Genomic DNA, 27,994 nt, shown 5'->3' on the forward strand with positions numbered 1-27,994 from the left:
GAGTTATTATGTGGTATGTGAATTATATCTATTTCTATATCTACCTTTAGAGAAATGTGGAACACCATTAATGTACTATAAATGTAATAAAGGTGTTTTTTAAAAAAAGTATTTAAAGAAATAATGACTAAAAATTTCCCACTTTTATTCTCTACAGTGGGCCAGACAGTGGTGTGCTGGTTAAGGCAACTGGACCAAATAGCTGACTGTGCAGTTCGTGTCCTGGACCCGACAGCTTCAAAACCATGCCTGCTTGTTTTTGTGTGTGCCTGCAGGTCTAAAATCGCCAAAGGAGAAATGGAGGAGAGAGGACTGGTATGACCATCCTCCATGGTGAGTGTTTTCTCTCTCTCTCTCTCTCTCTATCTCTCCCTTTCTCTCCCTCTGTCCCTCTTCAGTGAGGACATACACTTTCATCAAATAATTTTTTTTTTTAATTTCAGAAAAATTGATCATCTTTAGGTATACTGGTTAAGAAAAAAGTAGTAAACTACTAAAAAAAGAATGAGAGTGAACTTTATAGAATAAGAATAAATATAAGGAAATACTGTGCCAAGTAATTAAATAACCCATGTAAAATGGACAAAGTTCTAGAAAGACAACTATGAAAAATGACTTAAGAGCCATGGCCTTAACCATAGCCAAGTGGTTAAGGGAGCCAGGTACCACATGGCTGACTGTAGTTTGAGTCCTGGCTCTGTTGGTTTGAAAAACATGTTGGCATGTAATGTATGTGTTCCCAAAATTCCAGCAGAATGTAGAAATGCAGGAGTAGGAATTATAGTGTGACCATGCCCCATTGGGGAGTTCTCCCTCCCTGTTTCTATGTCTCACTCGGTAGTGTTCTGGCAAATGACCTAAGAAATAGAATATCTGGAAGAACTTATAGCAACTATGAAATCAATATGGTGCCTCCAAAAATTCCAGCTAAGAAAAACATTCAGATGACTTCAGAATCTATTAGTGAATTCCTTAATACTTTAAAGAAGACATACCAATTCTTTACAAATTCTTCCAAAAACTGGATAAAAGATGTTATGTATTGAATATTTGAGTCTCTCTCCGAGTCATACATCGAAACTCTAACCCCCCCCCAATGACATTATTAGAAGGTAGGGCCTTGGGAAGGTAATTAAGTTAAGATGAGGTCATCAAGGTAGCACCCCATGAGGAAATTAGTACCCTTAGAAGAAGAGGCGACACCGGAGTTTCTTTCCTCTCTCTACCATGCGAGGATATAGTGAGAAGACACCATGCGTAAGCCAGGAAGAAAGCCCTCAGCAGAGCCCTGCCATGTTGGCACCCTGATCTCAGGTGTCCCAGAGTCCATAACTGTGGGAAGTAATTGATGTTTAAGCTATCTAGTGTTTGGCATTTTGTTATAGCAACTACAACCAAGACAGAAATGAGCACTTCCCAACTCTTTCTATGAAGTCAGTTTTCAAATGAAGATATCAAAACAAAACAGATGAAGATATCAAAACAAAACAAAAAACATGAAGCAAAAATAAAAGCAAAACAATAAACTCTTATGAATGTAAATGCAATAATCCTCAATGAAATACTAGTACAACACGTTTAAGATCATATTTTGAAAATCACTGCAGGGGATTAGTGTCTGGTCTACACTTTTGTACTAGGGATGATCTTTGCCTTATATACTCATAGGATTGGTCCTAACTTGCAGCTGGGTGATGAGTAATCCATTCCCCAAACCTCTTTTTACTGGCTGCTTAGAATCCAAAAGCTGTTGGTGGGGACTTCTGAGAAGAAGATGCTGAGAGTGTAACAGGTTCATTAGGCAATAATGCCTGGGAAAAACTAAAGGGGAAGTTGCAGGATTAAGAGCTTGTAGACCTTCCTCTTTTCCAGCTGGAACCATGGAGGACATTCAAGAGAAGAAAAAGAAGGTTCCTGCTGTGACGGAAACCAAGAAAAAGGCTCCTGCTGTGGTGGAAGCCACCGAGAAAAGGGTTCCTGTTGTGCCAGAAACCCTTAAGAAAAAGTGAAGGAATTTTGTGGAGCTGAACATCAAGTGCATGAGAAAAAGTTTGCTGAAAAGATGCTTTGAAAGGCAAGGAGGAAGCTTATCTATGAAAAAACCAAGCACAGGGGCTGCAGGTGGCATGGTGGTTAAGGCGCTGGACACTCCCACATGGCCGACCATGGTTCAAGTCCTGGATCTGGTGGCTTGCTTTCTCACTTTCTTCTTTATCTCTGTGTGTCTCTCTCTGGTCAAATTAAAATAAATGAAAGAATGAATAAAATAATTCTTTAAAAAAAGCCAAGCACTATCATAATGAATATAGATAGATGTACAGACCTGAGATTCGCATGGCCAGGATATCAAGAAAAGCTGGCGACTTCTATGTACCTGCAGAACCCAAATTGGCATTTGTCATCAGGATCAGAGATGTCAATGGAGTGAGCTCAAAGGTTCAAAAGGTGTTGCAGCTTCTTCATCTTCACCAGATCTTCAGTGGCACGTTTGTTAAGCTCAATAAACCCTCAGTAACATGCTGAGACTTGTGGAATCATATATTGCATGGGGGAACCCGAATCTGAAGTCAGTAAATTAACTGATCCTGATCTGTAAGTGTGGCTATGGCAAAATCAATAAGAAGCGAATTGCTTTGACAGATAGCTCTTTGATTGCACAATCTCTTGGTAAATTTGGCATCATGTACATGGAGGATCTGATTCATGAAATCTATACTGCTGGGAAATGCTTCAAAGAAGAAAATAACTTCCTGTGGCCCTTCAAATTATTTCTCAATGAGGTGGAATGAAGAATAAGACCACCCATTTTGTAGAAGGTAGAGATGCTGGCAACAGGGAAGACCAGGTCAACAGACTTACTAGAAGGATGAACTTAGGCTAAGGCATCCACCATGACTATTTTTGTGATCTGGTCAGTAAATAAACAGTGGCTGTTTTCAGACCGAAAAAAATAAAAATAAAAAAGAGAGAGAGAGCCTTCAGGCCACAGTGCAGATGTGATGCTGGTGAAAGAGAAGAGTTGGTCAGCAGAAGCACTATTGAGTCTAGCTAGCCTCTGACTGCCATGCATCTCTTATAAAGTTAACCAACTTAATGAATGCTTTAGGGCTGCCCAAGAAGAGCATACTTGGTTCGCAACCTGAGGCAGATCCCAGGGCACTAAAGTATGGGCTGTCAGCTAACTGAACCTAGAGGGAAATCCAAGCTATGCCCCGCACTGCAGGGCCATATCCAGCACTGCCGTGTTTATGGAACAGCAGTCCCAGAAGAGGAGGAGAGGGAGAACAGGAAAAAAATTTGAAGGAATAATAACTAACATTATTTTTCTAAACTTGATGAAAATTATAAACCCAAAGAACCAAGAAGTTATGTGGAGCCCAAGCAGACAAAAACAAAAAGAAAACCATCTCAAGACACATCTTAATCACATTCTTAAAAACCACTGAGAGAGAATTGTAATAACATCCAGAGGAAAAAAGCATACATTATGTATTGAGAATAAAAAGTAAGAAATACCATAGATTCATTGTTAGATACCATACAAACCAGAAAACAGTAAAATGATATCTTTAAAGTACTGAAGGAAAAAAGTCATCCTAGAATTTTATGTAAAATTATCCTTCAAAAGTGAAGATAGGGACCAGCAGTTAGTGTAATGGCTGTGTCGCTGGACTCCTACGTAGTTGACCGCGGTTCGTGTCCCAGACCCGGCGGCTTAAAACTCACACCAGGCGCCTGTGTGTGCGTGCCCAAGATCCTGAGAGGAGAATGGAGGAGAAGGGATTGCGGCGTGACCATCCTCCCTGGGGGGTGATTTCTCGCTTTCTGTCTCTCTGTCTCTCTCTGTCTGTCTGGCGAGCACACGTGCCCTATAGTGAAAACCTCTCAAAAAAAAAAAAATGAAGATAAAACAAAGACAATTTAACATAAAATAAATCTAAGATAAATCATTACCTTAAAATCGCACCATCTAAAATGTTGAAAGAAAAATCTTTAGGCCCAGCTTTGTAGCTTGTACCAGCTAACACTGCTGCTTGGCAGGCTCAGGTTACCTGGCCTTGGGGACCGTGTTCATTTTCCAGCCCACCCTAAAATCCAGGTGCTGTGGCATGTACCTGTAGTCCTAGCTACCTGGGAGGCTGAGGCAGGAGGATTGTGACACAGCAAAATGTAATTAAAAAAAATTTTTTTTTAAATATTGGGACCAGCAGTTGGCGTAAAGGCTATGTCCCTGGACTCCCATGTAGTTTACCATGGTTCGAGTCACGCCAGGCACATGTGTGGGTGTACCCAAAATCCCAAGAGGAGAATGGAGGAGAAGGGATTGCTGCATGGACATCCCCCCCCCCCCGGGGGGATGATTTCTCGCTTTCTGTCTCTCTGTCTCTCTCTGTCTTTCTGGCCAGTGCACATGCCCTATAGCAAAAACCTCTCCAAAAAAATATTTTCTTTTTTCAGGTGGAAGAAAAATGATGCCAGATGTATATTTGGTCTACAGAAAGAATTAAGCACACTGGATTTTTCCCTCATTGCTTAATTTCTTTTAAAAAGAACTATAGAAAGTCAAAACAAAACAAAAAGCCAAAAACCACTGTAGGGTTTTTAACATGTAGAATGTATGGTGGCAGTAACACAAAGGCAGGGGTGGAGGGTGGGGATGGAGATACGAGGTTGTATTTTAAGATAGACTGTGGTAAGTCAGTTATGTAGATCATACACCCTAGAGAAGCCATTAAAAATGTAGCAACTGAGTCAATATTGAAGATATCATTGCTTTTAAAATCTCAACCCAACAGCACAAAACAAAGGAGGAGGAAACATGGGTAATATAGAAAACAAATACACAGATGGTAGACTTAAACCCGTTCAGATTAGTAATTATACTAGATATAAATGACATACACACTGTTATTAAGAGACATAATTGTCAGTATATAAAAATGAAGACCTCAGAACAAAAAATAATACTAGGAATAAAGAGAAATATCTTAATGATAAAGATATCTATTCATTAAGAAGATGTGATAACCTTATAGGTCTGTGCATACAATACCAAAGCTTTAAAATACATAAAGCAGGGGCCAGCAGATGGCATAGTGGTTTCGTTGTTGGACTTCCACATGGCTGACTGTGGTTCAAGTCTTGGACCTGGTGGCTTGAAACTCATGCTGGGCATACGTGCATGCACGCCCAAGATCCTAGGAGGAGAATGGAGGAGAAAGGATTGTGGTGTGGCCACCCCTCCTGGCAGGTGATTTCTCATTTTCCTTCTCACTGTCTCTGTCTCTCCCTCTCTCTGGGAAGTGCACACACCTGAAGGCAAAAACCTCTAAAACAAAAAATACATAAAGCAAAGTGGACAGAACTACAGAGAAAAATCAACAAATGCACAATCATAGCCATTGCACATCCTGGTCTCAGTGACTGATAGGACAAGTAGGCCCAAACATCAATAAGAACATAGAAGACGGAGCAACAGTATCAGTCTGAACTAAATGATATTTACAGAAAAGTCTACTCAAGAATAGAAGAATGTATCTTGTTTTACAAGTACATATCCACTAACTCATTACACTTTTCAATAAATAAAAACAAATTGAATTCATAGAGAGTATGTTTTCTTTCTCTTTAAAAATTTTCCAGAAGACACATGCCCTAGTGTGGGAGGCTGCACACCAGCGAGTCTGAGGCTATTTTTCATGAGTCTCTTACTATTGCCATCTTAGGCTCAGAGAGCAAACAATTACAAAGGCCACAATTGGCTCCCCTTCAAAAACCTCACCTTCAACACCACACTCTGATTGGCCACTTCCCATAGCAAATCAGTGAGCTTAGAATCCCTCAGATTTGCATGTCTGGGTACCTCATGATTGGTCCACAAAGCAACCAATCATAACCCACCTTTTACTATCCTTCATTCAACCAATCATGGCCCACCAACGTGTATATAACAACAATCCCTGGTCCATAATCGCCAGATGACCCTGAAGACCCTGAAGAGCTGTGACACTGTGCCATCTCTGGACAACCCTGAGTTGTGATGCTGTGTTGTCTCCGGACGACCCTGAGCTGTGACGCTTCATCGTCTCCAGATGACCCTGAACACTGTCGTCTCCATGCTGCCTACAATAAAGAGACAACCCTGAAGAGACACTGCATCATCTCTGTGCTGTGACAGTGCGCCGTTCGTCCCGTCTCTCACTCCTTCCCTCAGGAAACCTGTTCGACTGTCCTGCGGGCCGGGACACCCTAGGGATCAGCAGATGGTGTAATGGTTATGTCGCTGGCCTCCCACGTAGTTGACTGTGGTTCAAATCCTGGACCTGGTGGCTTAAAACTCACACTGAGCATATGTGGGTGTGTGCCTGGGATCCCAAGAAGAAAATGGAGGAGAAGGGATTGCAGTGTGGCCATCACCCCTGGTGGGGGGGGTGATTTCTCACTTTCTGTCTCTCTCTCTTTCTTCTGTCTCTCCAGCAAGCACATACAACCTATAGCAAAAAAAAAAAATCTTTTTGAAAGAAGATACATGCTCTCATCAGAGAGAGAGAGAGAGCGCATCCCTCATGGGGGATAGTCATGTCACAACCCTTTCTCCTCTATGTCTTCTTTTGGAATTTTGAGCATGCACACTTGAACCATGTGGTTGGCCATATGGGATCCAGCTGCTTTAACCACCATGCATAGCATCTGGCCTCATAAAGAGTGTATATATATTTTTGCCATAGGGCACATGTGCTTGACAGAGACAGTGAGAGGAAAAGTGAAAAATCAACCCCCTGGGGGGATGGCCGTGCTATAGTCCTTTCTCCATTCTGGATTTTGGGCACACATACATATGTGCCCAACATGATTTTCAAGCCGCTAGGTAGGTCATATGGGAACCCAGCACCTTAACCACCGTGCCATCTGCTGGCCTTGTTCAATAATACTATGCTTAGAGAGAACTTTTTAGCTTCAGATACTTAAATTAGAAAATAATAAAGACTTAAACTCAATTAGGGGGGCCAGCAGGTGGCATAGTGGTTAAGGTGCTGGACTCCCATGGAGTCAACTGTGGTTTGAGTCCTGGACCTGGCAGGTTGAAATTCATGCCCAGGGTGTCTGCATGTGTGCCCAAAAATCCCAAGAGGAGAATGGAGGAGAAGGGATTGTGGCATGTCCACCCCCGATGGTGGTGGGGGGTGATGCCTTGCTTTCTATCTCTGTCACTCTCTGTCTCTCTGATGAGTGCATGTATACTACAGCAAACATCTCTCAAAAAACAAAACAAAACTCAATTAGGTAAGCTTCCATTTAAGAAACTATAAAAAAAGAGCAAATTAAGCCCAAAATAAGTAAAAGGAAAGAAATAATCAGGTTTCTGTAGAAATACAAACAGTAAAGAAAATTAATGAAACCCAAACTTATTTCTTTGAAAAATTCAGTAAAATTAAAAAAACCTTTAGCTGGGCTGATCAAGAGAGAAAGAGATATTACCAATATCAGGAATGACACAGGGGCTATTACTACAGGTCCTACGGCTCTTAACAGAATTATGTTAGAATATTACTACTTTTATATGAGTAAGTTTGGTAGCCCAGTGAAATAGACAAATTTCTTGAAAGACACAAATTAACAAACACACAGAAGAAAGAGAAAATCATAATACCCTGTATCTATTAAATAGATTGAATTTGTAGTAAAAAACCTTTCACAAAGCTTGGATGGTTTTATTGGTGAATGCTATTAATATATCAGGAAGAAATAATACCAACTCTAAAAAAAATTCTTTCGTGGGAGAAAATGGCACACAGTATCTGAAGAGAGACGGAGGGGAAGGGTAGCAGTCTCTAGAACTCTTGCATGGCCATTGGAAAGTTTGTGTTGGGCGTCAGTGTCAAATCTTGAAGAATCACCCGGAAAAATATGCAGCCTAAAGTCAAGGAGGCTACACCAAACCATAGACTACTGTACTCTGTCACATGGTTGTCCATGCTCATGTATTATAATCAAAATGTTTACTTAAATAAAGAAAATACATTAAAAAAACTCTTTCGGAAAAGAGACTAGAACATTGCTTATGTTTGTTTATGAATCCAGGATTACCCTGGTATGAATGTCCATGCAAAAGTTTCTACACAAATTATAACAGCTCATTTGTTTAGCCCCACACTATAAACAACCAAATTTCCATCAGCTAGCGAAAAGCAAATGGATATATATTCAGACAATGGAATATTAGTCAGCAAGGAAAGGAACAAACTAGTGATATATGTATCAATATGGATGCATCTCAAAAGTAGTAGGCTGGGGCCGGCAGGTGGCATGGTGGTTAAGGTCACTAGACTTCCACATGCCTGACTGCAGTTTGAGTCCAGACTTGGCAGCTTGCTTTCTCTCTTTCACTGTCTCGTGCTGTCCCCCTCTGGTCAAAATAAAAATAAATAAATAAAATTAAATAAAGTAATTCTGAAAAAAAAAAAAAAAAGAATTACATTTACCTCCAAGTCTTGAAGTGTCCTTATTTATTTATTTAGTTAGTTAGTTAGTTAGTTAGTTAGTTTAAGGTAAGTCCATGTGTCCAGTGTGATTTTCAAGCTGCCAGGTCCAGGACTTGAATCATGGTCAGCCATGTTGGAGTCCAGTGCCTTAACCATCACGCCACCTGCCATCATGCCCCTGGGGTGTCCTTTTTTAGATTTTTCTCCTTTTTCCTTTGTTAATTGGCCAGCATCAACTAAAGAGAGCCTCAGCACTTTAGGCATGGGTTAACCCAGAGGCCACTCTCTCTGCCTCCAGCTTCTCCATTTTCAACAGCAGGCCTTTACCATCAGAAAAAAAAAAAAAAATGTATACTTCTTTATATCATCATGAAAATCAAACAAAAATGAAGAACAATTAGTGTTCATGTTAACACGGAATACACTTCTTATGCCCTGCCTTTCTTAGTCCCCAGAAGAATACCTTCTAAAACTTCTTATGAGACTAGTATGGTAACTTTTCCTCCTATTAGTAAGTTTATATGCGAATGTAAGTTTTCTGATTTGTTCTGATACCCTGTTGAAGGAATTGCTGTTGACACTCTTACTTCAGTACTGGATGACTAAGAATGTAACGTGAGTCCATTCTCCCAGCTTTCCCCCTTTGGTCGGAGGCACTTGCATTCTTTAAGTTTTCTAGGCTGGAAACCATCGAGTCAGTATGCAGCCTGTGCACCTCCACGGCTGGGACAGTAAGTACATTTATTCCACTTACATTCATGTTTCTTTGAGGGTTTTTCTCATTGTAATAATTTTTTTTCATTGCCAGAGTGCACATACATTCATCAGAGAGAGAGAAAGAGGGAGAGAGGGAGGGAGAACCGTCCTGATGGGGTGTGGTCATGCTGCAGTTCTTTTCCCTCCATTCCTCCTTCCAGTCAGGCTTTTGGGCATGGTATGCACACATACCTAGCATATTTTTCAAACTGCTGGGACTGGGATTTCAACTGCAGTAGGCCATGTAGGATCTGGTTCCCTTAACTGCTGAATTATAGGACTGATAGTCTATTCTTTTAAGTACAGTAGATCCTGGATAAAAGTTCTATTTAGTATTTTTATAAAATCATTAAAAAAAATTTTTAGGGTTTTGTCACAGGGCATGTGTGCTCGCTGGAGAGAGAGAGAAAGACAGAAAAGGAAAGTGAGAAATCATCCCCCCACCACCCCCTGGCCCTCAGAGGTAATGGCCACGCTGCAATCCCTTTTCCTCCATTCCCTTCTTGGATTTTGGGCACACACACATACATGCCCAGTGTGATTTGTAAGTCACCAGGACTTGAACTGGTTGGCCATGTGGGAGTCCAGCATTTTAACCACCACACCACCTGGCCCCTATCACTCTGATTTAATAAGATGTTTGAGTGCCATTTGGGTATCCTCAGGAATTTGAGATGATTTTTCTCTGCGTTTCATGTGCCAGACATACATCGTCACAGACACGGCAGGTTCAGTAAATGCTGACTGATGAAGGAAGGAAGAATTATGAACGCACTTGAACTTTTACAATTCTTAACACACTCACTGAACAATCAGTCCCACAATGTGGGCTACATTATCATCTTCATTTTACAAATAAAGAAACCAAGACAACTTGCTCAGGGTCACACAATCTGTTACTGTTGAAGCTGAGATTAGAACTGAGGCAACTCACTCCAAAGCCTTTGGGCCAAACCATTGCTATATCCTGTATCTCTTCTACTGGAGGAGTTGCGGTTAGGGTCATTCGGGTCTTTAGAGCAGTATGCCCAACTTGATGCATCCAAGTTTAAGAAGAATGTGGCACAAGGGTCTCAGGTCTTTGGACTCTTGGTCCAAGGAAGGCTTCAGGAATCTCATGAGATTTTTTTTTTTTTTTGAGAGGTTTTCACTATAGGGCGTGTGCGCTCGCCAGACAGAGAGAGACAGAGAGATAGAAAGCAGGAAATTACCCCCCAGGGGGGATGGTCACACCGCAATCCCTTCTCTTCTATTCTCCTCTTGGGATCTTGGGCACACACGCACACGCGCCCGGCGTGAGTTTTAAGCCACCGGGTCTGGGACGCAAACCGCGGTCGACTACGTGGGAGTCCAGCGACATAGCCATTACGCTAACTGCTGGTTCCCTCTCATGAGATTTGATGTGAGATTTTGTGTATGTACATATATGTATTTTCTCCTCAGGACTAAGGACCTATAGACCGCATCAGATTCCCAAGAATTTTGTAACTACTAAAAAATTAAGAACCATGGATGTTGAGAAGACAATTGGGATTTTCCTGAGACATAATTAAAATTATGGTGTTTGAAGATACTTACAGGTGAGCTTATTTGAAGAGTTGTCTCTACGAAGGGGATTTTGGTTAGGGAAGTATCAGTCGATTACTAGGCACAGATAAGTGCCAGGCACTGACCAGCACGCTGGTTTAACTCTAGTTTGTTACTGGAACATCGCTGTTCCACAGATGTACAAATGGGAGTGCTAAGAAACACGCCCAGTGGGACCAGCAGTTAGCGTAATGGCTATGTCGCTGGACTCCCACGTAGTCGACCGCGGTTCGCGTCCTGTGTGTGCCCAAGATTCCGAGAGGAGAACAGAGGAGAGGGGATTGTGGCGTGGCCATCCCCCCTGGGGGGTGATTTCTTACTTTCTGTCTCTCTGTCTCTGTCTGGCAAGCGCACGTGCCCTATAGCAAAAACCTCTCCAAAAAATAAAAAAATAAAAATAAAAAAACACGCCCAGTAACATACACTGGTAAATGGGAGGTCTAGGATGCCCAGACCTCACTGAAGCCAGCACTGCCTCACCTGTGGCTAGACGCAGTCGCCAAGGGCCAGGGGCACTCAGTGCAATTCTCCCCGTTGGGAGGTAGATCCTTCCGTGAGTTCAGGCAACCCTATCTAGAAGCAGGCCATTTCGAAGGACAGGAATTCAGTCCTGCCTGAGCTGTGTCACGTGGTGCTGGTTTTGCTCATCTCTGATGCTGCTCCCCTGGCCTCCCTGTAGGCAAGCCGGTCATACCTGCATAAGAGTAGTTAGCGCTCAGAGCAGGGGCTCTAGGCAGCTGGCCTGGCTAATTTATGACAAAATCCAGGCTTTCGACGGCTGCAGGCCTGACCTTCCCATCTCTACCAGCCACTCAAACGATGTGGGCAGCCTGCCTGCTACGGCGCTGCAGTCCAGCCCACAGCCTCCCTGGAGGAGCAGCCGGGAGCTGGCTTGTGCGTTTCCTCCTCCTGCTGCGGGCCGTGTACTCCTCGACACGCGTCTCCTGTTCCACCACCCAGCCTGTCTGAACATTCCGCTCAGAATCGCTTCGTCAAGCAGTGAAAAATGACAGCTAGGGCTTTTGAGATCTCTTGAACTCTTTCTAGTCTCCCTGAGAATACCACCACGAGGATCGTGGCCAGTGGACTGTGCTGTGAGATGGGAAGAGTGGCGTGGTGAGCTGGACGCTTCTCCCAACGCTGGGGAAGAGCAGGGCCCTCTGCAGAGCATGGCTTCCCTCAGAGACCCTCCCAGTCTCTGCTCCAGGTGACCCCAGGGCAGTGCTGAGCGGTAACCAATGGCGGATTAGCACAACCCTCAGCCAGCTCCTTAATCCAGCTGGAGTAGGCCACCTGGGGGAGGAGACAGGTGTGCAGGGAAGGTGGTTTTGGAGCCAGGGTCACTGTGGTAGCAGAAGGAATTAATGAGGATTTACTAAAGTAGAAAGTAACTCCCTATAATACTGAGGTAAACTAGGCTTCAGCTGGTACTTTACAAATGTATGCTTTACTTAACGATCATCCCAGTTTCCTTTAAGTTGCAAATTACTCTTTTGAATATGTTCTAAATTATCTCATTATTTTCCTAAAAGAAAAAAAAATCTTCCTATACAAAATCTCAAAAACCCATTTATACCCAATTTTATTTTACTTTATTATTTTCTGGGGGGGAGAGGTTTTTGCTATAGGGCACGTGTACTTGCCAGAAAGACAGAGACAGAGAGACAGAAAGTGAGAAATCACCCCCCAGGGAGGATGGCCACTCCGCAACCCGCTCTCCTCCATTCTCCTCTCAGGATCTTGGGCATGCACGCACACACACGTGCCCTGTGTGAGTTTTAGCCACTGGGTCTGGGACTTGAACCACTGTCGGCTACATGAGAGTCCAGCTACATAGCCATTATGCTAACTGCTGGCCCCCTCAATTTTATTGTAAAGGAAGGAAAATGTAAGAAATTATTTTGGTTTCTTAGGGCCACTATAAAAGAGTACCACAAATTGGGTGGCTTCAGACTTCCAGAAGTTTGTTGCCTCCCAGCTCTGCACGACTGAAGTCTGAAATCAAAGTGTGGCAGGGCCGTGCTCACTCTAAACCCGTAGGGATCTGGCCTGGCCTCTTCCCAGCTTCTGAGGAATCATGGCTATCTTTGTGATCTTAGGCTTGCAGCTGAATTGCTGCAGTCCCCATCTTCCTGTGAGGTTCTCTCTGGTGTCTTCAGTTTCCACGCTGCACCTGCCAGTGTCTGTGTCCAAATTTCCTCTTTCTGTAAGGACACCCGTTGTGGAAGAGTTGGGCGTGGTGGTTAAGGGTGCTGGGCTCCCACATGGCCGTCTGTGGTTTGAGTCCTGGACCTGGCGGCTTCCTTTCTCACTCTCTCTCACTCTGACCCTCTCTGGTCAAATTAAAATAAATAAAATAAAGTTAAATAAGATAGTTCTTTTAAAAAAGGACACCAGCCATTCTATTAGGGTTCACCCTACTGATCTGATCTTGACTATATCTGTAAAGACCCCTGTTTCCAAATAATGGAACATTCTGAGACATGGAGTTAAGACATCAACCTGTCTTTTTTCAAGGGGGTGGAGTAATCCAACCCATAACATAGATAGTAAGTATGAAAGTATTATTACTCTGAAATCATTACCTTCTAGTCTTTCCAAATCTTTTGAGACTGCTATCTTGCTCAGTGATCAAGTGCATTCCTCACTTGATGATTAGATTTAATTCCCTGTTTTATCTCAATGCTCTCCAAAGTAAAAACCGAAAAAAACCCTTGACATAACAAAGTAGAATACATTTCTGTGATGATCTAGGACCTCGGCCATGGCTGCTCACGATGGTGCCACTTTCATTCCTTAGTGTTCATCAGTGTCTGCTTTTCTGCCCTCGCTCTGTGGGACATTTCCCTAGGAACAGCTTCTACCCTAGTTTGCTGTCACCCTACTTGGAACCTTATATCCAGTTTAGGTTCTGTTTAACAGACATGCAGATCAAAGAGGGCATAATTATCTTTAATAAGCAAAGCTAACAGCATAATCCTGGACAAGAACTAGGAAGTTCATACCCCTGCACATCCCTTTACGGTTTGGACCACTCGCAGAAAGGAGCTGTTACACCCCTGTGACTGGACTTACAAATACCAAACGTTACCTTTAATGCCGTATTTTCTACGGCTGTAACCAAGACACAAGTGTTGAGCACTGACGCAGACAATCCAGCTACGTTAGTGCATTAGTGGCCGTTGTGGGGCCTCGATTTGCAGCAATGTTGTCTTATCCAAGAGAATGATGGTTTTATTTTGAAAATAGAACATTTATGTGACTGATGATGCTTTACACCTGTTTGTTTTAAATAAAGACATTTATTTGGAGAGTATGAGTTGCGTGCTAACTCAGCCTCACCAGATGTCAACAGCTCATTGGGTTAAGCAACAGGCAGAAGAAGTCCATGTGAGCTTCTTATAAAGAAATGGCTGCCTTCGTCTTCTGTTTTATCTGATGGTCCATAATCTGAAAAATGAAGTTTGGGAACTTCTTCTCAAAAGGAGAAACTGGGGGGAACTGTCTGAAGCAATGATATTGGCTTCCATTTTTTTCTTTATGAAACTTTAACTGCATATTTCAGTCTTGTGGAATCTTTTGTATTATTCTGACTGTCAATAAGAACCAGGGGGTTATGTTGATGATTCCTGACGATTTCAGCGACACTCCCAAAGTACTAGAGAAATAAAACATAGAGGGATTATATGTTGGCATTTGTATTAGACTTGAGCTCTGGTCCCCTCACATTCTCCTTTCTCACATTAGTAAAAGTTATCAGATCCCACCTGACATTCTGCCCAAAAAACTCTAGTTTAACACAGGCTTTAACCTTTGAGGTGGCAAAATCTGGACTTCTCTATATCTAGTAAGATAAAAAGCACACTGGCAGCCTCAATTAGCATAATTATTTAGAGAAATTACTTCTTGGAGTTATGATACAAATTTTAACATTTGCTTTTTATTTATTGTCAAATGTGACTCTGTCGTTCAGTACATTTTTCTACATTGTTTTCAAAGCATAGATTGATATATTGCATAAGTCAATTATATATTGGGTATAAGGGTAGATACAATAAATTTACCATAGAATTTAGTATTAGAAAAAAGTTATTTCCAGGACCAGCAGGTGGCGTGGTGGTTAAGGTGCTGAACACTCCCACATGGCTGACCACGGTTCAAGTCCTGGACCTGGTAGCTTGCTTTCTCACTTTCTCTCTCTCTTTGTCTCTCTCTCTCTCTCTCTGGTCAAATTAAAATAAATGAATGAATAAATAAAATTAAATAAAATAAATCTTTTTAAAAAAAGAAAAATGTTATCTCCTAGATAAATTTATTTTTTTAATATAAAGCTTTATAAATCCTTTTATTTTTATTTTTGCTTGACTCTGGAGAAGCTTACAGATAACCTAGTGCCTAATTAATAATGACATTTAATGCTAGGCTCTCATTGTACACATTTATTTTTCCGTATTTTAATCCACACTGTCTATGGATTTCAGCTTATTATAAATTTTCTTCTGGAAAATGATCAAAGTCTTAAAAGATTAAATCAGTGTGACACAGACCATATAATAGAATGTACTGAGTAAAGAAAAGTAATACAAGTTCATAATCGCCAAATTTATAATCATTAAACAAAAAAGTGGTAGTTGTTTTGCAGCAGTGTCATGAGTCTAGTAATTTCTATCCATTGATTTTACTGTCTCTTAATTTTTCAGGTAAAGACAAACAACTGAAGTAAAAAAAATTAAAAGCCTTTATGAGTTGTTTTATATACATATATTTTGAATAAAATGCTCTGAATACTGGCCAACTTTTTCACATGACATCTCCGTTGTCTTTTAGGTAATTGGCTAACAGAATATTAAGTCATGAAGAAGATGTGGGAGACAGGGATCCTGAATAACTTTAGTCTTATTCCTTACTTTCTCTTTAGCCATTCAGTCCTCTTGCCATGGCCAGTAACATGATCTGTACTGAATCACACAAGGCCTCCATTCTGTTTGGCATAGCACGTTGTTAAACCAAATGGAAGTTAGATGTATAGACGAATGGGCCAGAAAATGAAATAGCACAACCTCTCTGAAGTGGGTTCTGAGTAGAAAGGTATGCCTTGAACCCAGGAAGCCTTGGAGAGAGTGGCTGTACTTACACAAACACATCTCATTCTATCTAGTCCTGAAATAAGTCTGAGTATTGGCTCCTAGTGTTGGGGATAGAAATGCTCGCAACAGGAAGTTCAGCTGAGCTGAGTAGAAAGGTTTAAGGAGCAGAGTAAAAGCATATTTGTGATTTAGTTGAAAGAATAATTAGGCATACACCAACTACAGTTTGTCCTCTGTTCCTTCTTTTCCTGTTTACATTAATTCGGATATCCATGCATGGATAGGAAAATAACTTGTTTGATAACTGAAAATTGCATGGCCAATAAGATAATGAAGACAGCTGTCAAAGCTGTAAAGCTACTTGATTCTGTATCGCTATTAACAAAACAGCTGCATAAAAAGTCAAACAGTTTATCGTTTGGTTACTTTTACTCCCCACATATGCACAAACACAAATCTGACACACGTACTTTTCAAAAATATTTACATGGTTGACATATAGCCAAAATTACCATTTTCCATTCAGATGTATATACGTGGGAGATTTTATCTTTTTATTACAGATCATTTGAGTAAGAGTTTTAACCGACCCAGTATATACAGATGCCAGTATACTATTTATTTTGGTATCCTTCGGCTGGATAGGTTGAAAGTGGGGTGACGTTCTGACCTATTAATTCTGAGGAAGGGATGAAGATGCACTAGGCTAAGAGGAATCTCTGTTTAGCAGGGTTTCCTAGCAGAACAAAAATGTCCAGAGCCCATTTGGGAGCTCAAAATTTATATGGGAGAATTTCAGGACCTCTAATTTGGACAGCTCCCTCACCCACCCAAAAGCTAGACGCTGAGGAGACCAGAATAAAAGCACCCTGCAAAGCCATTCTTTAATACTAGGGTCACGACTCTCTCCTACCACTGACTTTTACTGCAGATCACTTAACAGGGGGAAAAAAGATTTGTAAGATAAAGTTTTCAGTGAGATTGAAGATACTTATGAGTGAGGAAAAAAATGGCAGTTCTGTTAAGTATAGCTGGTGTTAGATGACAGGGCAGCCTACATCTTAAAACCCAAGTTTGCTCTTGTTCTGTGTTCTCAGATTCAAGAGCTTTGTCTTTTTTATTTATATGATACTTTATTCAAAGCAAAATAAAACTCAATCCCAGAAGAAAACATAGGGGAAAAGCTTTATAACATTGGACTTGGCCATGATTCCTTGGACATGGCTCTAAAAGCACAGACAACAAAAGAAAATAATAGACAAGTAGGGCTACATCAAATTTAAAACTTCTCTTCCTTAAAGAACACAATCAACAGAGCGAAAAGGTAACCTGCAAAGAGGAAAAATATTTTCAAGTCTAATATTTGATATGGGGTTAATATGTAGATTATGTAAATAACTCCTAAAACACAACCATAAATAAATAAATAAATACATTGATTTAAAAATGGGCCAAAGACTTGAATAGCCACTTCTCCCGATATACAAGTGTCCAACAAGCATATAAAAGGATGCTCGATATCACCAATCATCAGAGAAATGCAAATCAAAACCACAATGAGATAGCACCTCATACCCATAGGATGTTTACGATTAAAAAAAACTACACCCGAAAATAACAAATGATGGTGGAAATGTGGGGGAGTTGGGCAGTACCGGTGAGTCTGTAAAATAATGTAGTTGCTATGGATAAAAAGTATGGAAGTTTCTTAAAAACAAAACAAAACGAAACAACCAGAACCACTACTTTGGGGCATATATCTAAAAGACTCAAAAGCAAGGTCTTGGAGAAATACCTGCACATTCATGTTTATAGCTACACTATTCAAAATAGCTAAGAGGTGGTAGCAGTCAAATGTCCACTGACAGAAGAGTGGGCAAACTGTAGTATTAATATGTTTTTCATATGTAACATTAATATGTAGATACAGTGGGAAACTACGCAGGAAGGAAATCCTGTCACATGCTAAACATTGGTGAGTCTTGACATTACGCCAAGTAAAACAGGTCAGTAGCAAAGGACAAATATTGTATGATCCCACTTATACGAAGAATCTAAACTAGTTGAATTGATAAAAATAGAAAGTAAAGTGCCAGTCCATGGCCTGCTGGTTAAGGCCGCAGGATCCCACATGGCTGACCACACCATTGGAGTCTGACTTGGAGGCTTGAGAAACACGCCAGGCACATGTGTGTGTACATGCCCCAAATCCTAAAGGATGGAGAAATGGAGGAGAAAGGATTGTAGCATGACTATTCTCCACATAGGGGACGGTGCTTTCTTGCTTCCCCTCTTTCTCTTTCTGTGTCTCCCCAGTGAGCACATGTGCCCTCTATAAAACTTAAAAAAAAAAAAAAAAGAATAAATGGTAGCTTCCAGGGAACCACCCTAGAGCATGTGTGTGGGGAGTTGTTGTTTAAGAGGTGTAAAGTTTCAGTTCTGCAAGATGAAAAATTTCTGGGGATCTGTCTCACAAAAATGTATGTATATTTGACACTGACGAACTGTACATTTAAAAATGGTGAAGGTGGTCTATTTTATAATATGTGCCTTTAACCACAATAGTTTAAACAAGCAAAATAAAAAACACACGAGACTTTTTCCGTTTGTTTTAGGAGTGCTATTCTGCCTGTAATCAACAAATCAATCAATTCATTCGATGAGTATACGTCAAGCATCCAATCAAGGTAGCCATTGTGCTCTAGCTCTGGAAATGGAGCTGAACGAGACAGAGCCCCTGGCCTCACCCAGTGGAGAAGACAGACACTTCAGCAACGATGACACTTTCTAGCCATTCAAATGCTTTCTAACAAGAGCTGGGTTTGGAATGGTGTGTGTAACTTTCTGAAGGAACCTTGAAAATACTTATTTCTTAACTTGAACTTTGTTTAAGCTAGTTTCTCTACTTAGATTGTTCTTTCCTCTTCTTCTTCTTCCCTCCAACTTTTGTTCTACCTAATCTAATTCAGCCATCATTCGAGACCAGAACAGGTGTCACTCCAATTCTGGATCATATTTCAGGGCTCACTTATAGGAACAGGCTGACTAAACTGAGCTTTGTTAAGCATTAAGTTCAGTCCTGATTAAAGAGATACTGAAGTTCATGCTCGGTTAATATTTAATACCAGTATGATTTGTTTTCTTGTTGCAGGCACATAAAGTCATTCTGTTCCAAGGATTATTGTTTAAAATTAAATCTTATTTTCCAATTATGTTTCTGCGTCTCTTCTGTATTTCTCCCTGCTCACCATCCTTGGCAGCTGAGTCGAGATTGTAGGTCTTTACTTTGGAGGGTGGACCCTGACCTTGATTCATATCATCTTCATTCTATTAGACACTTCGCCCTTGATTCGTATGTCCTGGACTAACACTGTGGGTCAGACTGATCCTATTAGGTATCTGGATGAAAGGATTAGGGTGTATCTCGTACCATTCTGTCTTGTTTTCTGTTTCATCATAGGATATACTGCTCAGACGTAGTATCGTACCTCATGCTCTATTTGTGATATACATGAACGCACAGCCCAAGTGCTACTGTATCCCTTCTCTTCATCGCTAGCGCCTAGTGTAGTATGATATCACTGTGCTCAGTATATACTTAGAGAGTTGAATTAGAAGAGAAATTACTGACCTCTTCACCATTTTTCTTCCTTCCCAAAGCATACTGTTTTGTTGCTTCAATAAATCTCACAGGAATATTATATACTCGCTTGTTAAAGAATACAACTAGTGTATATGGCTGTTTGGAATCATGGCCAGAGCTTTTTCGAATAAGAAATGATCCATCCTGTTTAATGAGAGAAAAGCGTAACTATGGTTAGTATTACTTATTGTATGCAGATTAGAACCCAGTTTGTGAAGAATCCAAATACTATGTTCAAAGGTGATATTTAACTGCATGATTTTTGTTATTGATTTGGGTTTACTATTTTCTTATAGTTCAGCAAAAATATATAATCATAAAAATCCTAAGTGAGGTCAATGTTAGCTTTTTTTTTTTTTTGAGAGGTTTTTGCTATAGGGCGCATGCACTCTCCAGACAGAGACAGAAAGTGAGAAATCACCCCCCAGGGGGGATGGTCACACCGCAATCCCTTCTCCTCCATTCTCCTCTTGGGATCTTGGGCACACACGCACACATGCCTGGCGTGAGTTCAAGTCACCGGGTCTGGGACTCAAACCGCGGTTGACTATGTGGGAGTCCAGCGACATAGCCATTATGCCAACTGCTGGTCCCAATGTTAGCTTTTTGATGTGCTAAATAAAGTATTATGTTTATAGGATTTAGAAATGTGTGAAAGGACACATTAAGATAGAACCCAGGGATTTTTGCTTTTAGGGCATGTGCACTCGCCAGAGAGATAGACAGGAACTGAGGATGACCAGGCCACAACCCCTTCTCCAGTCTCCTCTTAGGACTTTGGGCATACATGCACATGTGCCTGGCATGAGTTTCAAGCTGCTGGGTCTGGGACTTGAACTGTGGTCAGCTACATGGGAATCCAGCATGTTAACCACTACACCACCACTACTGGCCCCTGCAGAGGACACTCTTAAACTGGAAGCCATGTCCATAAGTTGTCTATGAATAAAAAAGTATCAAATTCCATTCCAAAGTACTAGAAGAAGAAATGAGATTGACAATCAAACTTTTAGCTAGGGCAAATTCTCTCCCCCAAAAAACTTAGGTTAAGTGGAAAAAAACATGTAATACAGTATTCCAAATTTTACTAAATATTTTATTAAAATATCCTGAATCATAAATTCTAAAATTATGGGGCTAGTCAAGTTGAGTAGTGGCTAAGGTGGTTGGATACCACATGGCTGACTGCACAGTTTCAATCCTGGACCCAGCAGCTAGAAAACACACTAGGACTAAGAGCACAATGAAGAGAAAAGATTATGCCTGGTCATCACCCCTGGAGGGTGCTTTCTCACTTCCTCTCTCCCTCTCTCTCTGTCTCTCCAGTGAGCGCACACACCCTATAGTTAAAACAACAAACAAAACTAAAATAAGGTAAATTAATGTTTTAAATGAAAAAATTATGAACAAAGATGCACAAAAAGTAGGAAGAAGAAATGCAACAAGAATTGATAAAACTTAGGAAAATTGTTTAAGAAAAAGACAAATCTATCTCAGAAATAAACAAAAATTAAAAGATGCCCAAGGGATAATAACCTTCAATGAAGATTTAATAAATGACACTGGAGGAAGATGTAGAAACAACCAAGACAGTAAGAGAATGAGATTTAATAAAAGAAGTATAATATGGTCAGAGCACAGTGTTGAAATGAAAGAAACTAAAAAAATCCCCACGTGTATGCTATTGAGTCCTTGAAGAAGAAAGACAAAACAATGGAATTATAATTTAAGAAAAATTAAATGTACATTTTGAAAGGGTTTCTGTGTACCTGAGAAAAATGACCTGGCATAAATCCACTCAAGAGACAAACTCTTGCAAAACTATTGATATTAGACTAAAACAAAAAAGTTGCAGAGCCTTCTGACTAAAGTATCAAATTACACCTAAGGGCAAGAAAATTACAACAGCCTCAAACTTCAAGCCTCGTACAGAACAAAGCAATCCAGCACAGCAACATAATTTTTTCTTTCCTTTTTAAAAGGATATTTGCTACCGGGCTTGTGTGCTTGCCAGAGAAAGGGGGAAAATGGAAAGTGAGAAATCACTCCTCTAGGGGAAATGACACACCACAATCTCTTCTCCGCTCTCCTCTTAGGGTTTTGGGCACACACACACAAGAATTCTGAGTGTTTTTGAAGCTGGTAGGTTTGGTATTCGAATCACAGAGTCGGCCATGTGGGAATCCAGCACCTTAACCACCACACCGCTTGTTGGCCAGAATAACAAAATTTAAAAAACTCAAGTGAAGGATTTTATACCTTGCTAAGATTTCCTCCCAGTATCAGTATATGTAAAAACAGGCTCAGATTTACAAGAACTTTGGGAATGATGCGAACACAATCTTTCCTGGAATCTACTATGTGAGCTTCATCAGACAAAACACAACTGGCAAAGTCAACCAAAGGACTGATGGAAAGCATTTAATGTGTTCAGCTGAAGAGCTAGGACTAAACCAAGGGTGGGAAGAACAGCAGGTAAATGTTATCTGTTCTGACAAAGTTGGGGGACAAGTCATAATAAGAGGAGCAGGGAGAATGAAAGTGAAAAGTGGCACTTTACTCAGGGATTGTTCAAACTGCATTGTCCCCAATGTAGGGTTGAGACTGAACTCTCCAAAAATTAAGTTTCAGGTATTTTTTTTTTGCCATGTTGACCCAAATCTTTAATCTCATGCACTGATCCAAAATAGCCTGTGAGTGAGTGTTCACTCCTAGATGGAGCTCATGTAATGGCCAGAGTTCCAGAGATCTCTCAGCACCTCGTCTCTTAGTGTTGGGAGAGCATGAGTCTATAGAGCCTTGTGGAGATTAAAAGAAGAGTAGAAAAGGGAGGGAGGGACAAAGAAGATGCTGGAAAGAGGAAGGTGCAGTAGTTCTTCTTGAAGTAGTAAAGGAAGAAGAGTCCTGTATCCATAGTTGTTACAATGATTGCATTAGTATATATCAGGCCACAATTGTGCCTAGGATAGGCTGGGGTGAAGAAATGGGATTTAAAACAATCTAACCTTGTTTGACTTGTGCAACGCCTCCTCAGCAGACTTGCGATCGCAGGCGCCGGCATACCAGGGCTTACAGTGAACTTCGGCTTCCTGTGAAATGCGGGGCATAGTTAAGCATGACTTAGACCCTCAGTGCCTCTAACTTCTGTGCTCTGGAGCAAAGACCCCTTCTGCATTACCAAGACTGGCCTAACTACATTTGGACACGTGAAAATAGTTTCATGCTTTCATTAAACAACCACAAGGATTTTAGCTTGGAATTTTTTTCCCATTTGACCCTAGCTGAACTTAATATATGAGCACAGCTGAATCCCATTAGGTTCCTGACCCATGCATTTCTTTCTTCTGAGTATGTTATAATCTCCCTTTCCATTGTGCTTTTATTGTTGTCGCTTTGTGGAACTCTTTTGGTTCTAGCAAATAAGGATATATGCCTTCTTTGCAGGCAAGAAGGATACATGCAATAGTTTCCTATTTTATTTATTTATTTATTTTAAGAAGTTTTTGCCATAGGGCATGTGTGCTTGGAGGAGAGAGAGAGAGAGAGAGAGAGAGAGAGAGAGACACCAAGATAATGAGAGGGAAAGTAAGAAATCACCCCCCAGTGAGGAGGGTTGGCCACACTGCAATCCCGTTTCTTCTGTTCTCTTCCTGCGATTCTGGGCATGCACATACATGTGCCCAGCATGATTTTTAAGCCATCAGGTCTGGGACTTAAACTGCAGTCGGCCACGTGGAAGTCCCGCATTGTAACCACTATGCCATTTTATGTTTTTACATATTTTTTATTCTTACATGTATTTTTACATACGTTTAAGGGACTTGCCCAAGGGTGCACAGTCTTCTGGCTCTTTTTGTTTTAAGTGTGTTTATTTTCATGTGCGTGAGAGTGGGAGAGACAGATAAGCACCTTCAACAGAGTCTCATACCACAGACCTTTTCTCAACCTTCCCAGACAGCTGGGGTCACAGGTGCGTGTACACATGTTCAGTGCATACAGGCCAACTCAGAAACCCAACTCATGCTTTTATTGAGAGAGAGATTTTGGGTATAGGGTGCATGTGCTTGCCAGAGACACAGAGACAGAGAGACGGAAAATGAGAAATCATCCCTGGGGAGATGGCCACACTGCATATCCCACCTCTCAGGTGTGGTGGTTAAAGCATCAGACTCCCACATGGCCAATTGCAGTTGGAGTCCTGAACCTGGCAACTTGTTTTTTCACTTTACCTCTCTCTCTCTTCTTTAATCTCATGCACTGATCCAAAATAGCCTGTGAGTGAGTGTTCACTCCTAGATGGAGCTCATGTAATGGCCAGAGTTCCAGAGATCTCTCAGCACCTCGTCTCTTAGTGTTGGGAGAGCATGAGTCTATAGAGCCTTGTGGAGATTAAAAGAAGAGTAGAAAAGGGAGGGAGGGACAAAGAAGATGCTGGAAAGAGGAAGGTGCAGTAGTTCTTCTTGAAGTAGTAAAGGAAGAAGAGTCCTGTATCCATAGTTGTTACAATGATTGCATTAGTATATATCAGGCCACAATTGTGCCTAGGATAGGCTGGGGTGAAGAAATGGGATTTAAAACAATCTAACCTTGTTTGACTTGTGCAACGCCTCCTCAGCAGACTTGCGATCGCAGGCGCCGGCATACCAGGGCTTACAGTGAACTTCGGCTTCCTGTGAAATGCGGGGCATAGTTAAGCATGACTTAGACCCTCAGTGCCTCTAACTTCTGTGCTCTGGAGCAAAGACCCCTTCTGCATTACCAAGACTGGCCTAACTACATTTGGACACGTGAAAATAGTTTCATGCTTTCATTAAACAACCACAAGGATTTTAGCTTGGAATTTTTTTCCCATTTGACCCTAGCTGAACTTAATATATGAGCACAGCTGAATCCCATTAGGTTCCTGACCCATGCATTTCTTTCTTCTGAGTATGTTATAATCTCCCTTTCCATTGTGCTTTTATTGTTGTCGCTTTGTGGAACTCTTTTGGTTCTAGCAAATAAGGATATATGCCTTCTTTGCAGGCAAGAAGGATACATGCAATAGTTTCCTATTTTATTTATTTATTTATTTTAAGAAGTTTTTGCCATAGGGCATGTGTGCTTGGAGGAGAGAGAGAGAGAGAGAGAGAGAGAGAGAGAGACACCAAGATAATGAGAGGGAAAGTAAGAAATCACCCCCCAGTGAGGAGGGTTGGCCACACTGCAATCCCGTTTCTTCTGTTCTCTTCCTGCGATTCTGGGCATGCACATACATGTGCCCAGCATGATTTTTAAGCCATCAGGTCTGGGACTTAAACTGCAGTCGGCCACGTGGAAGTCCCGCATTGTAACCACTATGCCATTTTATGTTTTTACATATTTTTTATTCTTACATGTATTTTTACATACGTTTAAGGGACTTGCCCAAGGGTGCACAGTCTTCTGGCTCTTTTTGTTTTAAGTGTGTTTATTTTCATGTGCGTGAGAGTGGGAGAGACAGATAAGCACCTTCAACAGAGTCTCATACCACAGACCTTTTCTCAACCTTCCCAGACAGCTGGGGTCACAGGTGCGTGTACACATGTTCAGTGCATACAGGCCAACTCAGAAACCCAACTCATGCTTTTATTGAGAGAGAGATTTTGGGTATAGGGTGCATGTGCTTGCCAGAGACACAGAGACAGAGAGACGGAAAATGAGAAATCATCCCTGGGGAGATGGCCACACTGCATATCCCACCTCTCAGGTGTGGTGGTTAAAGCATCAGACTCCCACATGGCCAATTGCAGTTGGAGTCCTGAACCTGGCAACTTGTTTTTTCACTTTACCTCTCTCTCTCTCTGGTGAGCATATGTGCCCTTTAGCAAATAAAAAAACTAATAATAATAAATGAAATTAAATAATTATTTTATTTTATTTCATTTTTTTTCTTTCGAGAAGTTTTCACTATAGGGCGCGTGTGCTTACCAGACAGAGAGAGACATAGAGACAGAAAGTGAGAAATCACCCCCCAGGGGGGATGGCCACGCTGCAATCCCTTCTCCTCCATTCTCCTCTCGGGATCTTGGGCATGCACGCACACACGCCCGGCGTGAGTTCTAAGCCACCGGGTCCGGGACGCAAACCGTGGTCGACTACGTGGGAGTCCAGCGACATAGCTATTACGCTAACTGCTGGTTCCCTATTTTATTTTGGGGGGGGAGAGGTTTTTTCGCTCTACGGCGTGCATGCTCGCCAGACAGACAGAGACAGAGAGATAGAAAGCAAGAAATCACCCCCCAGGGGAGATGGTCACGCCGCAATCCCTTCTCCTCCATTCTCCTCTTGGGATCTTGGGCACGCACGCACATGCGCCCGGCATGAGTTTTTTGGTTTTTTTTTTGGAGAGGTTTTTCACTATAGGGCGCGTGCGCTTGCCAGACAGACAAAGACATAGAGACAGAAAGCGAGAAATCACCCCCCGGGGGGGATGGTCACACCGCAATCTCTTCTCCTCCATTCTCCTCTTGGGATCTTGGGCACGCACGCACATGCACCTGGCGTGAGTTTTAAGCCACCGGGTCCGGGATGCGAACCGCGGTCGACTACGACGTTATCAAGGTTGCTAAGGCAAAAAGTTAAATAATTCTTTGAAAAATACATTTGGTTATCTTATATGTATTTTAGTATCATAAGGCTCTACAGATCCATTTTTTAATTTAATTTTATTCATCATCATTATCATTTTTTAAACTTGACCACAGAGCAACAGAGAGAGAGAGAGAGAGAGAGAGAGGAGGAGAGCTAGAAAGCAAGTTGCCAAGTCCAGGATCTGAACCATGGTTGGCCATATGGGAATCCAGTGCTTTAACCACTACACTGCCTGCCGGCTCCTCTACAGATTTATTATGAGGAGATTACAAAGCTTAAATTAAAACCATATGAATGGGGAATGAGCAGTTAGCGTAATGGCTATGTCACTGGACTCCCACGTAGTCGACTGCGGTTCATGTCCCAGACCTGGTGGCTTAAAACTCACACTGGGCGCGTGTGCGTGAGTGCCCAAGATCCCGAGAGGAGAATGGAGAAGGGATTGCGGCGTGACCATCTCCCCTGGGGGGTGATTTCTAGTTTTCTGTCTCTATGTCTCTCTCTGTCTGGCGAGCGCATGAGCCCTATAGTGAAAACCTCTCCAAATAAAATAAAATAAAATAAACCATATGAATGGAAGAACAATAAAACAACACATTTTCTTGCTAATTTTTAAGAAGAAACACTAATTGTTATCCAGGGCACCTGGAATACAAATTGGAACACATGGAGCTTGATCTTGGTCACTGAAACAAAAATGGGGGACTCTCTACCAACCAGAAATGACATCAACAGTTCGTTTCAGCTGGCCCCAGGGTGTAGCAGTTAAGCTCTGTGAATTGAGAGCCAGGTCCCGCCTGCTTGACTGCAAGTGGGATCTCAGCCCCAGGGCTTGTAAATCAAACTGGGCATGTGTTTGTGTGCTCCCAAAAATCCTGATGGGAAGGAGAAATGGAGGGAGAAAGATTGCAGGTGACTACTCTCCACAGGGGATGCTTTCTCTCTGGGGAGGACATGTCCTGTCTGGCAGTTTAAAAAAAAGAATTCATTGCATACCTGTTCTGAAAAAGTGGAATTAGATGAAAAGCCAGGTAATGCTCCATCCACGGTCAAGCTTCCTCCATCTGGAAATCCTGAGAAGAATTTGAAAAATGAGTTCATCTTCACCATTTCTTGAGCAGTTACTTTACCAGCACCCCACCCCAGGGTTTGTGCTGCAGCGGACACTCAGTGAAAACATCTTTTTTTTTTTTTTTGAGAGATTTTCGCTATAGGGCGCGTGCGCTCGCCAGACAGACAGAGAGAGACATAGAGACAGAAAGCGAGAAATCACCCCCCAGGGGGGATGGTCACGCCACAATCCCTTCTCCTCCATTCTCCTCTCGGGATCTTGGGCACGCATGCACACGCGCCCGGCGTGAGTTTAAGCCACCAGGTCCCGGACTCGAACCGTGGTCGACTATGTGAGAGTCCAGCGACATAGCCATTACGCTAACTGCTGGTCCCAGTGAAAACATCTTAAGGCAATGGTTTTCCAAGTGTGGTTGAGGACCCCTAGAGGTCCCCAAGGTCCATAGAGTGGATTAAAGACGTCTTTTCTTTGTTAATTACCTATCTTTCTGAAGCCCAATTTTCTTCATCTATTTCAACCAGGAAAAACATATTAGAAGAAACGGACATGAGAATTCAGCTGTCTCTGTTACTCCAGACATTAAAGAGATTTACAGAGTGGAAAACAATCCTGCTCTTCCTACTAGGTTGTTTTTGCTTGGAAAATACAGATATTTTCATAAAAATATGGTACTTAAGGAGCCAGTGGATGGCATGGTGGCTAAGGCATTGGACTACTACATGGCCAATCGCAGTTCAATACCCGAACCTGGTGA

At 41.7% G+C, this 27,994-nt stretch overlaps 1 protein-coding gene and 1 long non-coding RNA gene across 4 annotated transcripts in view; one reads left to right on the forward strand and one right to left on the reverse strand.

Moving 5' to 3' along the window:
- Nucleotides 1-4: 4 nt before the first annotated feature.
- Nucleotides 5-27,993, forward strand: LOC102480174 (uncharacterized). The gene is made up of 3 exons (XR_001371037.2): nt 5-333; nt 10,683-10,819; nt 27,762-27,993. It is a non-coding gene; the product is annotated as an uncharacterized LOC102480174 (long non-coding RNA).
- BLNK (B cell linker) overlaps nt 14,109-27,994 on the reverse strand; it is a 99,222-nt gene continuing 85,336 nt past the window's right edge. For all 3 annotated transcript variants that reach the window (XM_006157327.3, XM_027775264.1, XM_027775263.1), the window contains 4 exons: nt 27,165-27,241; nt 24,143-24,226; nt 19,545-19,700; nt 14,109-14,484 (listed from right to left, as the gene is read on the reverse strand). In XM_006157327.3, the coding sequence (XP_006157389.1) occupies nt 14,365-14,484; nt 19,545-19,700; nt 24,143-24,226; nt 27,165-27,241 (437 nt within the window). In that variant the 3' untranslated portion in view covers nt 14,109-14,364. The remainder of the gene's footprint in view (nt 14,485-19,544; nt 19,701-24,142; nt 24,227-27,164; nt 27,242-27,994) is intronic.

Source organism: Tupaia chinensis, unplaced genomic scaffold (assembly GCF_000334495.1).
Source record: "Tupaia chinensis unplaced genomic scaffold, TupChi_1.0 Scaffold000539_1, whole genome shotgun sequence".
Classification (NCBI taxonomy): domain Eukaryota; kingdom Metazoa; phylum Chordata; class Mammalia; order Scandentia; family Tupaiidae; genus Tupaia; species Tupaia belangeri.